The sequence below is a fragment of the Parasteatoda tepidariorum genome, chromosome 10 (assembly GCF_982258835.1).
Source record: "Parasteatoda tepidariorum strain Cologne lab strain chromosome 10, Ptep-v5.0, whole genome shotgun sequence".
Lineage (NCBI taxonomy): Eukaryota > Metazoa > Arthropoda > Arachnida > Araneae > Theridiidae > Parasteatoda > Parasteatoda tepidariorum.
Window position 1 is genome coordinate 61,918,464 of NC_141764.1, and position 18,010 is coordinate 61,936,473.

General features: G+C 31.6%; 1 protein-coding gene across 1 annotated transcript in view; it reads right to left on the reverse strand.

Moving 5' to 3' along the window:
* The window catches only part of LOC107446971 (soluble guanylate cyclase 88E), a 217,215-nt gene that overhangs the window by 40,821 nt on the left and 158,384 nt on the right, over positions 1–18,010 (reverse strand). Inside the window, exon 6 of the mRNA XM_043047850.3 lies at positions 13,804–13,933. Within this exon, the coding sequence (XP_042903784.2) occupies positions 13,804–13,933 (130 nt within the window). The remainder of the gene's footprint in view (positions 1–13,803; positions 13,934–18,010) is intronic.

Sequence of the window (18,010 nt, forward strand, 5' to 3'; positions counted from 1 at the left end):
GTCAGGAGAGCTGTCCAAAACTTATATCCTTAATGTTAATTTTACTTTCTGCTTATTTAGAGAATTTTACTTATTAAGTTAATTTTACTTTCTGCTTATTATTTGCTGGAGAACTTTTTGAGCGAATTGAACAATTTTTGAAACCTGTAATAAAATTTGTAAAAATACAAAAAATAAATATTCGTAAATATTTACTATTTTATTTATTAATAGTCGACAAAATTTTGAAGTGTAGAGTATACAATATTCTACGTAATTTCAAAGTATGTAATTTTACAAGGCAAAATACAAAATTTAATTGAAATCGATTGATTAGTTCTAGAGAAATGAAATTTTGAATATACGACTTCCTTAAAGTTCAATTTCTCAGGAACTGTTGGACCGATTTCACTCAAATTTTGTATTTTACCATGTATATTTACATACTTTAAAATGATATAAAAAATTGTAAACCTAACTATTCAAAAATTTTCCGACTATTATTAAATAAAATAATAAAATTTATTTCTTTTTGCATGGATAAATGAATTGGATAAATGAATTTTATAATAGTGTGTAAAATTTTTCAATTTGATTAAAAATTTATCGAGATGTACCGAAACACGCAAAAAGTAAAATTAACATGAAGGGGTGCACACATTGGACCTCTCTCCAGATCAAACTATCGGGACCATATTTCCCAGGTTGCTGCTACCCCCCATATTTAGGGAGTGAGAAACCTGAATCCGTCGAAAGAAAGGTATGTGCATTCAGAATACGTTTTTGTATCTGAGTTGCGTACTTTCGTAACTATTCCGTGAGAATCCGTAACTTAAAATATCGTCCGTAGTAATTAATTAGCATATTTCAGATCATTAAGAATGAGTCCTACAACATGAAGATCTGATTATTAGATCAAAAGTTTTTCAAGGTAGTCCATTTTTAATTTTGCTCTCTATACACGCAAATATACCAAAGGTTTCTTTGTATAGTTACATGTGTTTTTCTGGTGTATTTCCTAAAAGTTCCAAAAAAACATGCAAGAAAACTTCCAGTAACTCTACTAAATGCTTATCGGTAAGCATGCTAGGAAAACACAGGAAATACTACTAATAAGTCCTTAGTTTACTAAGTTTAAATCAGTAATGCTTCTAATAAGCTCGTGAATCCCAGTTCCCTAGGTTTTTTCGAGAAATACATTGTTTTTATACTGTACCTGTAAGTCATTTAATAGGTTTTTTCGAGTAATACAGTGTTTTTATAGTGTAACTGCAGGCTAAGTCATTTAATAGGTTTTTTTCGAGTAATACAGTGTTTTTATAGTGTACCTGCAGGCTAAGTCATTTAATAGGGTTTTTTTCGAGTAATACAGTGTTTTTATAGTGTACCTGCAGGCTAAGTCATTTAATAGGTTTTTTTCGAGTAATACAGTGTTTTTATAGTGTACCTGTAGGCTATGTCATTTAATGGGTTTTTTCGAGTAATACAGTGTTTTCATAGTGTACCTGCAGGATAAGTCATTTAATAGGTTTTTTCGAGTAATACAGTGTTTTTATAGTGTACCTGCAGGCTATGTCATTTAATGGGTTTTTTCGAGTAATACAGTGTTTTCATAGTGTACCTGCAGGATAAGTCATTTAATAGGTTTTTTCGAGTAATACAGTGTCTTTATAGTGCACCTGTAGGCAGTGGCATACGCAGAATTTTTTCAAGGGGGGGGGGGGGTTCATAATTTTCAGAAATTACTAAAAGAAATTCGAGTATGTAATAAAGCACTTTTACTTCCCTAATTTAGACAGCTAGACAATTTTGACTTTTTGTTTCGACAACATTGTTTAGTTAAATTTTGTTTTTATTTTTTAAGTTTAAGAATATAATTTTTTTTATAATAAGAGGTAAAATATTTTATTTTTATTAAAAAGTAGGAATAAATCAAGCCAGAAAAAACTACTCATACTGTAACATCTACCTAAATAATAACCATATAAATGTGAATATTCCATAGAAAACCAATGAATTTAACTAAAAAATGACTTACCAACGAATAGGGAATTAAACCAGTATACAAACACGCTAAAAATTTATTGATTTATACTGTAATATCCAAACGACGGGGTTTTTTTGCAAGTTTGTTTAAAATGTCTTCGACAGCTGGGGTAAATTTTCTATGAATGCTTAAGAGCGCCAATCCATTCATTCTATTATTTCCCGTTGAGTTGCGTAAATAAGTCTTCAAACGGCGCAAAGTCGAAAAGGATCTTTCGTTTGCACTCGTTGAAACAGGTAGAACGACCAATATTTCTAGGAGTTTGAAAATGTTTGGTGTTATATCTTTATTGCACATTCCAAGAGCATCCGCCGCAGTTTTTGAAACACTACCTCCGTCTTCACTAATCCTTTTTAATCTTTTATACCAGAGTTTTAGTTCAGACTTAAGGCTTTCTTTACAGGTATCCAAATCTCCAGCGTAAAATTCCACTAATGCTTCAAAAGCCTTTATGTTTGAAGGTTGGCAAATGAAAGGATCGGCAGGTGGAAGGCACTGAAATCCTTTCAAAATATCACGATGCGATACAAATCTTAAGTTTAATTGTGTTATAAAATTTTCTATAAATGGAATAAAAACACTAACTCTGAAATATGTTTCCGGTGTCGATGAGGGAAAATTATCGCGATTTTTCTGTCTTCCTGTAATTCTAGGGATTTGCATGGAAGTGGAAGATCCAATGCTTGTTAGCATAAGAGAAGAGGAGCTGAATATTTCAGAGAATGTTTCAGTGGCATTTTCACGCATTAATTTTAGATCTTTAATGACATCTTCTGCAAGACTCACTGCCTCTATCAAATCTATGCTTGTTTTTTGTAGGTATCTACAGAGATGGATTGTTATGGTGAAAACTTTGTAAATGCACAAAAGAGATATTACGAACTGGCAATTAGATACTGTGCACAGTAAAGAATTAGCCTGGGTAGCTGATTCTTTATCCTTCCATTCTGATATTTTTTGTAGTGTTTCGGCGATAGGCTCGAAAAGTTCCACCACAGCGGTTACTGAGTCGTATCTTTCCATCCAACGGGTTGCACATAGCTGTTTAATTTTCTCCCTCTTAGAGCTGGTTTCCATCTCCTCTATTGCTGAAGATAGGACATACCGTCTTTTTGGCGTATTTAAAAAGTCGTATAATGTTTTAATTGTCCCTAAGCAATTTCTAATGCCAGTTATTTCTCATGCATTTGATACAGCCAAATTGAGGCTATGAGCAGAGCAATGTACATAGAGTGCTGATGGGACAATACTTCTTACGTGGGCTTGTACACCATTAATTTTTACACTCATTGATGCAGCACCATCGTACCCCTGTCCACGTAACTTTTTTATATCAACTTTCATAGACTGTAATTGGTCTAATATTGTTGTTGCTATTGCTTTTCCGGTTAAGTCATGCACCGGAATGAATTGCAAAAAATGTTCGGTGATGTTAAAATTTTCTTTATCGATATATCGAACGCATAACGATAATTGCTCTATACCTGCAATATCAGTTGTTTCATCTGCAAGAATGGAAAAGCAAGTTGCATCATTAATCTTGCTGACTAGTTTTCGCAGGATTAAAATATTGCAAACCTCAATAACTTCGTTCTGAAATCGAGGGCTGGTATACTGAGCATTTTTTCTGCTTGACTCTAAAATGTTCTTAAGAGTCGAATCGTTCTTACTCCGGAAACGAAACAATGCCCGAAAATTTCCGTCGTTCTCCTCACCTGGTTGTTCAGCAATTATTCCCGAATCCTTATGTCCTCTTAGAGCGAGACTTTGATTTCCACAAAATAGGATGGTTTCAATGATTGGAGTAATGTTTTTTCTATTTTCTAATTTTCATCTGCTTGCTGCACTGTCAACTTGTTCATCCACAAGTTTCATCTTTCCAAATAAAATATCGTTTAATGTCCCAGCAGTTTCGATCGATTTTTTGTGATAAAGACATTTCTCGTGTTCAGAAAATCGCTCTACAGCATTTTTCCAGCTGTCAAATTTTACATTGCACAGTTGGCCTAAAGGTTGCTTTCCAGAACCGGCACCACTTGGGGCGAAAAGTACACAAAATTTGCAAAAAACACCACCCTTAACCTCTGAATATGCAAGCCATTTCCAGCGATAAAGCCATTTGTACTGAAATTTCAATTTTCTTTTTCCTTTTTCAGGAAAAACAAATGCTGAATTGGGTTCCCAAACATTGTTAAGTATATCCAGTTTTTTATCCTCGCATGTATTATCTTCTGAAAAAAGTCCAATGTCATATGGGTGGGAAGTAACACTTTGAGGGCCGCTTTCACATTCATCAGATTCTGTTACGCTAGAAACGTTTTCTTCAACGGAAGTATCACATTTCTGTTCAACAGAAAAACTTACATTGGTACTAGATGCTGTCACCTCACTAATTTCAGGTCGTGATTTTTTCTCAAAGTAATTAAAAATTGTTAAATTCTTGCGTTTAGACATCCTAAAGATCCAAGAACAGCAAAAATATATACATATATATTGGCACAGAAATATCCACTAAGCTACTATCTCAAAGCTTCCAGCTGGAATGAATAACTTCAGCGAGCACAGAGTCTCCAAAACAAAACAGATTTAGAAACAAACTCCGTAGGACAAGCGGCAGAGATAACTCTTAGTCTGACTAAAATCGAAAATAAATGTAACCCCCTTTCATATAATTTTTTTTAACAGCATCTACAAAACTCTCGAATTGTCTCAAAGACGACAGAACGTCTAGGATTCCAGACCTCGCGAATGCCAGCCAGTTTCGAAAACTATCGCGACTGGCAGGTCAGAAAGGAACCAGTGATCGGGGCTCGCCCGTAACAGTATCACGTGAATTTGGTTTCAAAAATACAACCCTATTATAGTAAATGTTTTATCAGTATTCTGAGAAATACCGTGAGAAAAAAAAAGTAGGCATAAGGCAAATAAAAATATATAGTCTTAAAAAATAATAACCCGCATAATTTCTACTAAAATTTTTATTTTTGTCTGTATTATTTTGTAAATTCACTTTGTCTGAGCTCAAGGGGGGGGGGTTTAAACCCATAACCCCCCCTTGCGTACGCCCCTGCCTGTAGGATATGTCATTTAAGAGGTCTTTTCGAGTAATACAGTGTCTTTATAGTGTACCTGTAGGATAAGTCATTTAAGAGGTCTTTTCGAGTAATACAGTGTCTTTATAGTGTACCTGTAGGATAAGTCATTAAATAGGATCATCATTAGGGTCATGAATTATCTTTGAGAGCCAGCATTATCTTTTTAGATCAGGAATCACTCCTTAGGAGTGACTACCTTTCCTTTGGATCTAGCATTATCTTATACAATCAAACATTATCTAGAATTAGGCATTATATCTTTAGATAAGTCATTATTTTTTTAATACAACATTTTCAGACACACGCTATGCATTCTCGGCTCTAAACCAAATCTACTGGATTTGCTTCGTTTTTAAATTAAATTAAACTTTATTTCTTCTTTACTGTTAAAAAATCTATTAAATTTAACAGAGAAAACTGTAGGCAGTGTGTCAGTATAAAACCGGTTATTTCGTAAAAAAATACTGTTATTTAAAAACAGTCACCTGTTTTTCAGCAGATAAATACTGTTTCTTTAAACAAACTAGCTCCGTTATCATGGTAGGTGCGAGCCGAGATCAGTCTGTTATTTTAACGAAACATTCTATAAAATATGTATGTCAGCATCATGGTAGGTGCGAGCCGAGATCAGTCTGTTATTTTAACGAAACATTCTATAAAATATGTATGTCAGCATCATGGTTGGTGCGAGCCGAGATCAGCATTCGAATGATCAGTCGAATCTGGGATTCAAACCATTATCGCATCATTGGGGGTCGAGTGCTGTCTTCTGAATTTCGAAAGCTCCGTTGTGTCATTATGAAGAAAAATCTTGAACTGTTTTTTTTTTTTTTTCAAAAAAAATCACACTTATTGAAGTAATAAAGTGTAAAGACATTTAAGACTATAATAGCCCACCCGTATAAAAATGTCTGGCAATCTTAACTTATCAAAAAATTATATCTAAATAAATATTTGATAATCAGGTAGAGTATCAATTTAACAATTAAATCGAATCGCAGATACATACGAAGTTCAAAACTACAAAATAATTACTGAAAAATAAGAGCAAATATAGAAAATTATCGTAAAATAATTTGAAAAAAGATGGAGTTATCGTATGGTAAGCAACAGTGCATGGCAGAAACTAGAATATAAACTATCAATTTCACTACGTTTATGAATAGATTAAAAAAAAACAGAGAAAAACCGTTTAATCAACAAAATAGCTTTAAATCGTCAAATATACAGAAGAAGTCTGTAAAAAGAACTGAAATTTTTTACAGTGAGCGGATAAAAGATAAAAACAAAGAAAAAAATCGGTATTTTTCTTTGAACAGTTTTTTTCTGTGAAAAATGTGTCTTTCTTCTGTAGAAATTACAGTCAGTTTTTACAATGCTTGATTAACTTTTTCAGCTAATTCAATTTATATAGCTAATTAGGAACATAACCAAGTACGAACTAAGAATATAACTATTGCTTTATAAGTACGTAGTTATTTTGGTATGATCCAGTTAATAACCTTCGAAAATATAAAGATTTTTAAATTAATTTTTAAATAAATTGGGTAAAATTATAAAAAGGATCAGAGCAGAAATAAAATACCCGCTGTGTTAAATCCAGTTTTGTAAACTATACACATATTAAGTTCTACAGAGTTCCTTTAATAAACTATTTTAAATGAAGTTTTGAAAAATAACTGTATAACTATAAATATTTATTATTAGATGATTAATAAATATTTATTAAATAAAAAGCTTGCTAAAGACAATCACTGCTTTGTTTTCTCTTAAAAGATAATAGAAATACTATACTGAAACATATTGGAAAAATTCTTTCGAATATAAAAGATTATATACCAACCAATCTTTTCCATTGATACTATGATATATTTCCTATACCGTTCAAATAATGCGAAGATATCTATTTCAAATACAAGAGCAAAGTAAATACTGAATCCGAATTCTCAATGCTGTTTAATGATTTTTATTTACTTGCGCTGTTCTTAAAGAGGAACCTTCTTTTCCATGTCAAGAACTCAATAAACATTTAAACTTTAAAAATATTTTTATAAATAAATGGATAAAAATAAAAAAGGATTTTCGTAAAAATTCATAGTACATTTCATGTCATTATTTGTTAAAAGTAAGGGCAGGAATGTGATCACGCAAACGAATTTTTACAGTGCACTGAATCATTTAACCTAATGGTACCTACTCACAGTATTTTTGGGACAATTCAATAAATGCCTTCTAAGCTCTCAGAATTTTTTCTTTCTCATGAATTTAAAAAAAAAATTGTAAGTATACATTTTTTAAAATTTTATTTATGATATAATGTATCAAGCATGCGTGTAGTAAAGTAGATTTTTTGATTATCACTCAAATACCGTTTTTACATTGTCTGAAAGAGTCATCGATTTATTGATTAATTTTACAAAATATTATGACCACCCCTACGTTTTGCAATGAACTCTCCTGGATGACGTGGAAGGCACGTGATCAGGTGGAAGTGGTATTTAACTGTTGCTGAAGAATTTGAAGAATCATTCTTACACTTACTTCTGTGAGTGATGGGAAAGGCTGCGGATCTAAGCGACTTTGATAGATGGCAGATTGTAATGGTTCGAAGGCTCGGAACAAGTATTTCCGAAACTGCACGACTCGCGGGTTGTCCGTGATCTACAGTTGTTAGTACTTATGTAAAGTGGACGTTATGAATGATGAATGAATGACGGATGTTATGAATGACGTATGAATGACGGATGTTATGAATGGATGTTATGAATGACGGTGAAACCAGCAGTAGACGATATAGTGTTGGACGTCCACACGCTATCAAAGAAAAAAGTCGTCGGAGATTGTCTCGCTTGGTGAAGCAAAACCGGAGATAGACAGTAGCTCAGCTGACATCCCAATACATTGCAGGGTCAAGTAGAATAGTATCAGAGCACGCTGTTCAGCGGACACTGTTGGATATGGGGCTACGCAGCAAACGTCCCACTCGTGTGCCTTTGCTGACCGAGCGTCATCGCCAACTACACCTGATCTGGGCCCGGGAACATCGCGACTGGCCCATGGATCAATGGGAGAGAGCTGCTTGGTCAGGTGAATCACGGTTTGTGATTCATCACTCTGATCGTCGTGTTAGGATACGTCGTCTTCCAGGCGAACAGTTACTACCTACATGTACAGTAGGCCATACACAGGCCGGTGGTGGCGGTATTATGCTTTGGGGGACGTTCTCTTGCGAGTCTCTGGGACCCTTGATTGTGGTAGAGCAGACCATGAATGCTACAAGGTATCTGAACATCATTGCGAACCAGTTGCACCCTTACTTGGCTTCTGTTTTTCCAGCTGGAAATGAAATTTTCCAACAGGACAACGCCTGTGTCACAAGGCTCAAATTGTGTTGGAGTGGTTCCATCAGCAAAATGCTGAATTCCAGTTAATGTCCTGGACGCCTAACTCACCGGATTCCAATCCGATAGAGTACATTTGGGATGTCATGGATCGGCAGCTCAGAGTTCACAGACCACAAAGTCGCAATATCTCGGATTTGCGTGCTTAAACATCTGGTACAATCTGTCTCCGGCCATATATATATATATATATATATATATATATATATATATATATATATATATATATATATATATATATATATATATATATATATATATATATATATATATATATATATAGTTTGTCTCTTATTTATCAATTATGATAAATAAGAGACAAACAATTATAGATAATAATTTGTAATAAAGACATAAAATAATTTGAAAATTTGAAATCAACCTAAGCACTGTAAACAATTTCTATTAAAAACATAATAATTCTGTAACTTTCCTACCGAAAATTCCCGTTCTCTAAAACTACAAAATTTTACTGCTAAACTACATCGTTATCTACAAAAAGAGATATTTTTCTGTGAACAAAAATATGTAACAATTGAGACAGACTATATCTGTTGGGTACAGATTTCTTTTTTCAGTTTTGAACATGAAAAACTAAGGTATCAAAACTGAAACAAATTATTTGATGTATTGAAACAGATGTCGATTAGATTGTACTGTGGTCCAGGAGTTGGTCTCATACCATGAAAGTCTCGGGTTCGAATCCCGTCTGAACTTAACGATGGAAGAAAATGTTAACACGATTCCTTCAAAAGAAATGATTCTCAAAAGACTAAAATTGCCAAAATACTAGAAAATCTGTATCACTATGCCAACTAGAAGGTATACAGCTACCTTCCCGCCAAATTTGATCAAGGAATTGGCCTCATACTAGGCTGGTCTTGGGTTCGATTTCCATCTGAACTAAGCGATAGAAAAAAGTAAAAAAATTAACATGATTCTTTTAAAATTAACGATTATCAAAAGTCTGAAAATGAGATGTTAAAAAAAATAATCAAAATTCTAGAAATCTGTTTCACCATGTCAACCAGATGGTATGCAGCTATCTTCACGCCAGGTTAATCTGTCATACCCTGTTCTATGGAACCCCTCATCTATCATACCCTGATGTGGTGCGTACAGATGTTTTCTGTAGTGTTTGTTACAGGAAATTTTCGATAACTTAATTTTTCTGTATCATACGGATAATCTATGGCAACTTTGCTGCCAGATATGTTTCGTAATATAATAGATTTTTTTCTTACACTGAGCTTAGTATGTGATCTTTGAAACTGTACAAGTGTATTTATAATTAATAAAAGATTTTTTCATTATTATAATAAAATATTGCTGTGACAGATAAACAGAAATTACCTTGTATTTAGATATATTTATATTTAAGTGAATAACTTTTAAATTAATGCATAATTTATTGTAAAACAAATGTATTTTATTAAAGGAGAACTTAGAAACACTATTTTTATAAAATTTTGCAGCTGCCATAATTTGAATCAAAGAAAAGAAAATTCTACCGGTAAACTATTACCATATGAACGGAAAAACTACCAAATTAATTATTTAAATACCATATTTTATTTTATTAACCAGAATTACAGTTTTTTTTACCAGAAACATCACGATTACATGCATACTGTTTTAGATTCTTTTTACACACATTATTTCAAACAATACAATTTTGCAAAATTTTGTTCTCCGTGTACAAAAATAAAATTTTATGCTAAATGAGTTAGCACTAACACTAATGAAAATCATTCAATTCTAATTTTAACTGACAGACCATTTCTAATGAGATTTTTTAAAGATGTTACTTACAATCAAACTTCGTAAAAAAAATAAATCAACCTCCATAAGGCTTCGTGAAAGTAAGTATAAAGTTTGTTTTCAGACGGTATTACATTGTCCGAATTAAACAAAAAAGCAGATAATTTTAAAAAGAATTAAAATTTAATATTTCTTACATTAAACAATCAGATCATTATAGAATATTTTTGAGGAAAGTTAATTTTAAGAAATTTTTATACAAAAAAAAAAATTATCATTGAACTCGAAAGCATAATAAAGCGAAAAATAGAAATCTATCCATTCCGCGAACTCGTTTACAACTATTCCACCCAATAATTCTTTATCGCAAAATCCCTCCTTTGACTAAATTGACATGGAACACGCAGTCAATTTGCAGTCATTATCCGTAAATTTCCGACAGTACTTACTGTCTAGTCTGTCGAATATATTTATTCCATCAACAAGTCGTTTTGGCGAGTCACTTTCCTTTCTAACGCCGAAACAATACCGCCAATATTGAAAATAACTCCTCCCTTTATTCCGTGGTCAAAGGCATAACACGATTCCAATTAAAATGTATTTGCATAATCAATTTGAGAGTCAAAGAATTTAATTTAATCACCTTTTCTGAGATAAATTGGGAATTGTAGTAAATTCTTAACAAGATTTTTCTTTTTAGAATTACGCAATAATGATTCCACAAATCTTCAGAATGTCTTCAACAAATCGATAATTTTAATTAAACGCAAGGGACAGTTGAAAGCTAGGCAAATTCGAATATATTAAGAAAAAATGCATACGTGAAAAGATAAAATTTTTTCTAGTAAATTAATTCAAGTTTGAAGATTCTATGAATTAAAAAATATTTCTTAAAAATAGAAAACCAGATTTTAAAAAAAATAAAAATACTATATTTCATAATAAGTTAAAAAGCGTTTCGATATTTTAGCTTTTATGGGAAAAAATATTTATCAATGCAAATTAAGTGCTAAGTGCAATATGGTTAGTGTAGATATTTGATGACTGAGACCAACAGTTAATTCAACAGTTCTCAGGTGAGAGTACCTGATCCTGAATGAGTTTAACCTGCTAAACAGAAATACAATACTAAAAAAAAGGTAATTAGCCCTCTTTGCAAAAAAATTTAGGTTTTTCGTTACATAGGATGCGTTTTTCAAACTTAAATATAATGCATCACATGCTTTATATTGCATTACATTAAAGTACAATGCAATATATGTATGTACGGTGCTGCAAGTCACTGTATTATATTATTTTACTATATTATTTTATTATATTATTTTATTTTATAACCGTCGTTAAACAGGAGATCCAATTTTCGGGTTTACGACTACTAATGTTCATCTCCGTAGCCTTGTCATTTTGAACCCACTACAGAAGACCAGGGAACTTCTAGATCAAGTATTTGGAGAAATTTGCCTTCGTGGAAGACATTTTGATGGAACTAACCTGCATTTTCGTTACTTGGAGAGGAAAACTATGAAAAACTCCCATGGCTAACTTGATGGTAACGGGACTCAAACCCATGATCCGTCTACCACTGAGGATATTTTACGTCAGCACTGTGATTGGGGCAAGCCGGGTGTGGAATTCGTATAGACCAGCCATCGCTGGGATTCTAACCCTGTTGACCCCATTGGAAGGCGAACGTTCTATCCCCAGAGCCACCTCAGCTCTTATTGTTCTATCAAATTCATTTTATTATAATATTTTATTATTTAATATTATTATTATACAGATATAATATACCTTGTACATATACTGTCCAAAACCAGCAAAGAAACTTCCCTCTACTCAGTGTCAAAAAAATAAAATAAAAAATACATTAAATCAAATTTTGCGAGATTTTAGATTAAGCAGCCTTTCAGAAACTCTCAGTTTAGGAAATTTCTTTGAAGTAAAGAAATACAGATTTACAATGCAATTAAGAAATCTCAAGCATATTAAGGTGTTCTTAATGTATATTAAAGCATATGGACATCTATACCGTACCGAGCGCAGGGGCTCGTTTCAATTAGAAATGAACAAAACAGTCCAAAAGACTTCTGAAAAAATCTTAACAGAATCTTCCAGAAAATACAGCTATTTTTAGCTCTCAATTACAGCTCAAATAAAAGCGTAATACAGCGTAACATAGACTTTTTAACGCGGTTCCCTACAGACTAGCAAAGCAGAACTACCGCAGTCGCAAGCAAACTAATCCCTACTCTACGAGGAACACTAATATTTATATAGGTTTGGCGACGACACCTGCGACACCTCCTAGAACAGAGAAGGCCTCAGCACGGATTAATTTAGTAGTCCGACGTAACGAACGTAAACTGCGTAATGGAGAAAAATAAGAAAGATGTCACTACTCTCTTGCTACTAAGGTGCGCAGTTTGGGAAAGCAAGAAAGATGACATTACGTTTGGACTACTAAATGATCAAATTTCTTATTTATGGTAACCAGTACTAAGGCCTCCTCTCATCTGAAAGGTATTGCGTCACCTCGGAACTTGATTCTAGATATGATTCGATATGATTCTAGACTATTCCCGCAAATATTGATCCTATCGCTTTGAAACTCGAATTTTTCAGAACAATCATTCTGTCACCTAGACTGTCATAATCATTCTGATACTGTGGTCGCCAAGTATCGCCAAGTCGGCAAAAATTTTGCCAAATCGAAACTTCCACAACGAATGCATTAAGCCTTATTTTCTTTCAAAATTACGTTAGAATTCCACGCCTTTCTTACAAATTCTCTAATTTGTTCGAAAGATCATTCTTAGATCTTCTTCTCTTCATCTTCTTCTTGGATCATTCCTAGTCCGTCTGAGGCATTTAGCCTCATGACAAAAAAATAATTACAAAATTATACAAATATTTAAAAATTTGTAACAATATACTTTTCTAAACAATGCATGTGTGGTGCAAGAAAAAAGTCGCAGATATTTCAGGTGTTTCTTTTTATTTTATTTCGTAGCCGTCGTTGAACAGCCGATCCGATTTTGGATTTACGACTACAAATGTTCAACTCCGTAGTCTTGTAATTTTGATCCTAATCCAGAAGACAAAGGAACTCATGGATCAAGTATTGAGAAAAAAATTTGATTTAATGGAAGACTCTTTGATGGAACTAACCCGCATTTGCATTACATGGAGAATAAGATCACGAGAACCTCCCACGATTAACCTGACGGCAAGTGGACTCAAAGCCATGATCTGTCTACCACTGAGGATATTTCACGTCAGCACTGTGGTCGGTGCAAGCCGGGTGCAGATATGGTATCTACCGGGATTCGAACCCGATTCACCTCATTTGAAAGCGAGCTCTCTGTCCCTTGAGCCATCTCGGCTCTCAGGTTTTCCTTATCATATTTATGTTCAGCTTGAAACCATTAGGAATTAAAAATATTCATCTGGGAAACGGGAAATTTTTTTTAAAAAATTTCTGCCTAGTAAAATAATTAAGAAGTAGGAAAAATAAACAAACCTGATCCAAAGCCAGCTTCAATTCTGCGGATTGTTGTTGTCCGGCCAGCACCATATCTCGGCTAAAATCATGCATGCTTAGATCATTGATGTAGAGTCCAGTATGTACCATTGCATCCAAGTCACGCATTCTAAAAATGGCAATTTTCAATAATTTGATGATGAAAGCACTATTTCATTTTTCACAATTAATTTATTGTATGTATAACACAATTATTTGTGGATATTATTTTGTGAAATATTGAATAGAAAATTTCAGTGCAATCTTAGGAATTTAATTTTAGCACTAAGTCTCTTTGACATAAAACATACAAGGATTTGATATAGTAATCAGAAACTTAATATGTATTAAATTGTAAATTCTAAATATAATAAATTCTAAATAATAATTTCTAAGTTATATATGAAGCTGATTTTGTGAGGTGTAAATGAGGCTGAAATTTAGGTTTATTAATGAGGTTATTTTTGGTGCAAAACATTACCTAATTTTCTATCTCAGGTATATTTCAGGTATATCTCAGGTATTAAGGGAACTACCACTAAAAATTACACTATTTTGAGTTGTCTTGTTCAGGACGCATCCTTATTAGTTCAAATTTACCCTCACTTTTAATGCCGTCATGCGACCTGGTTGACCAGTCAACATAATCTGCGGCGAACTCCTCTTACATTCCTTTATAACCCTCTAAAGTGCTCTCATTAATATATTTCTGATGCTATTAAACTTGTCCATTACTTGTTTTACGCAACCCTTATATAAACAAATATGATAAAATATAGATTCCCCAATATTAAGCCTACATTGCGAACCTTTCTCGGGCCTTTGTCACCAAATATAGAAACTACAATCTTAGCCCAACATAGCAAGTTTACAAAGGTTCGAGATAAAAATAATTCTAAATTCACATCACAAAACTACTTAAGTCTTTTTCTACAAAAACTATACACCCTAAAATGAAACACATATAGCGATTTATTAGAACATTTTTTTCCAATTTTAAACCCTACTGCGGGCAATGTATAATTATTGTTAGGAATATTTATAAATAAAATATGTTAAAACTACACAAATTGAACATCAATGAAAGTATAGGCAATGTTTTTTAAATATATTGAGAGCAATGATTATTAAATATAATTGCTATTAGAAATAGTTATAAATAAAATATGTAAAATCTATACAAATTTATAATAAATAAAAATGTAGGCAATGGTTATTGTGTTTATATGTAGTAAAAATTGTAGATGAATTGAAAAAAGGTTTTTTTTAACCATTCAAAATGATTATGTTTAGATTTTTTGTAACATTAAAATCGGGATATAAATTCGTGATACCAACACTGTGTTTATGCAATAAAACAATATTTTGTGATCTTTCAACTTATTACTACATATAATTGTACATATAATTGAACAAAATATAATTGTAGCAATCGTGAGATTTCGTGAGCGAAGTCAGAACCCATTAGGTAATAAATAAAATTATTTCAAGAATGTATTTAAAAATGATTATGCAGAAATTTTAAGGGTTGTTTAGCAAAGCGAGTAGGATGCGGAGCTATTAAATTCAAAAGTAAAAAATACACATTTGTTATACACAGTAAAAAATTCAGGATCAAATTTCGGTAATAAGTATCAACAGTCAAGATGCCGTAACATGCTATTGAACAAAAAATCTGATATACCGTAATTTTCACAGTAATAATCACTCTCATTAAATAAATATTACTATAAAAATTAGGGTATAATATTTTACGGTTATTATGGATTTTACGGTAAACTGGATTTTACGGATGGTGCACCCAAAGTGCTGGTACTTTATACAATGATTTGATCCCGAAGTTTTTTACGGAGTAGTGAGTTTTATTTTTACAGTTAGGCCGATAAATTTGCATTAATAAAAACCAACTACGTTCTTTAACACTATCAATAAGAATAAATGTTTGCGATGGAAATATCAAAAGGCAAAACCCAACGATAAATTTCACAAATAATTATATTAGAACAGTTAAATAGAATACAACTGCAGATGCTGCCGTATAGCATCATCCTTAGTACACAATCTAGGGTTTAAATTTAATTAGTTTTTGAGTAGAGAATTTGCTCACGAAATATGCTACTTCACTGCAGTATATAAGGACTAATATAGAGCAATAGTTTATATGTCTATATTATACCCTATATCTATGATAGAACCCCTATATCTATGATATTCCCTATATCTCTACAATTTTATGTTTGACATTTCTGAGTTTAACTTTTTTTTTTATCTCGTATTCTTCTTAAGGATTATATAGTCAAATAGTTACATCGTGAATGCTATTTCACTCTTAAAATAACATTTTTCTTTAGAAAAAATTAAGTTGAAAAAAGATAATTATAGAAATCGGAAGCTATTTCAATCTATCCTTCAAAATCTTAAGAACAAAGGGGAATTTTTTTTATTTTATTTATGTTCACATTTAATTAAAATATTCATTTTTAAGTGCTGAACTCATTATCCGATGAAAAACTATTGCTTATCTTCACTACATAAAAATGTACTTTTTAACTTAAATTAATTATTACAAAATAGAACTATCTTTTTAAACTAACACTAAGAAAATTTAACAATGCTGCTTGGAATCAATTTCAATTACTCTACTAAATTTTACAAAATTGTTCAAAAAAAATAAAATAAAAAATTTACACAATTGATATTCACATTAAATTTATTACTCGTAAGTACATTTTTAACGCTACAGACACTATCTCTTTAAGTAGTATCATCCTTTTATTTTAACTTCCACGTGTTTATTTCACTCTGAAGATAAAGCAAACACGTATAGCTAATGCGAAATATAATGGTATAACATTTATTTCCAAGAATATTAAATGGGCTTAAGAGTTCACTTAAAATCAGTAGAAAGAAAAATTTAACGACTTTCTGTTAGAAGTTTTAAAATACATTTATTCTTTAACGGTTGAGTGCCATTAAATATCAACGAGTAATATCATAGGTAAAAGTAAGCACAGTGAAAATATTTCATTTTGTCCAAATATCGTTTAAACTTTCAGACTAATTTTAGCTTGTTTTGAACAGTTAAAAGTACCTAAACGCACCAAGTTTAGTCAAATAACTTAAGTTTTCTAGATTTGAATTGGCTTAAATAAAAAGTTTTCTGGTTTAGCGAATTAATATAAAAGTGCAATTAAATATCAATGAGTATAAAGAGTTAAAAGTAAGCATAATGAAGACAGTTAATTTTGTCTAAATAACTTTTTAATTTCAAACTAATTTTAGCTTGTTTTGAATAGTTAAAAATACATTAATGCACCAAGTTTAGTAAAATAACTTTAGTATTTAGAATTTGAATTGGTTTTAATACGAAGCTTTCCATTTTAGAAAAAAATAATATTAAAAGTCCAATTAAATATCAACGAGTATAAAGAGTTAAAAGTAGGCATAGTGAAGACAGTTAATTTTGTCTAAATAGCGTTTCAATTTTCAGACTAGTTTTAACTTGTTTTGAACAGTTAAAAGTACCTAAATGCACTAAGCTTAGTCAAATAACTTAAGCTTTTTAGATTTGAATTGGTTTAAATGAAAAGTTTTCTGGTTTAGCGAATTAATATAAAAGTGCAATTAAATATCATTGAGTATAAAGAGTTAAAAGTAAGCATAATGAAGACAGTTAATTTTGTCTAAATAACTTTTTAATTTCAAACTAATTTTAGCTTGTTTTGAATAGTTAAAAATACATTAATGCACCAAGTTTAGTAAAATAACTTTAGTATTTAGAATTTGAATTGGTTTTAATACGAAGCTTTCCGTTTTAGAAAAAAATAATATTAAAAGTCCAATTAAATATCAACGAGTATAAAGAGTTAAAAGAAGGCATAGTGAAGACAGTTAATTTTGTCTAAATAGCGTTTCAATTTTCAGACTAGTTTTAACTTGTTTTGAACAGTTAAAAGTACCTAAATGCACTAAGCTTAGTCAAATAACTTAAGCTTTTTAGATTTGAATTGGTTTAAATGAAAAGTTTTCTGGTTTAGCGAATTAATATAAAAGTGCAATTAAATATCATTGAGTATAAAGAGTTAAAAGTAAGCATAATGAAGACAGTTAATTTTTTCTAAATAACGCTTTAATTTTCAGATTAGTTTCAGCTTGTTTTGAATAGTTAAAAGTATTTTAAGGCACGAAACTTGGTTAAAATAACTTT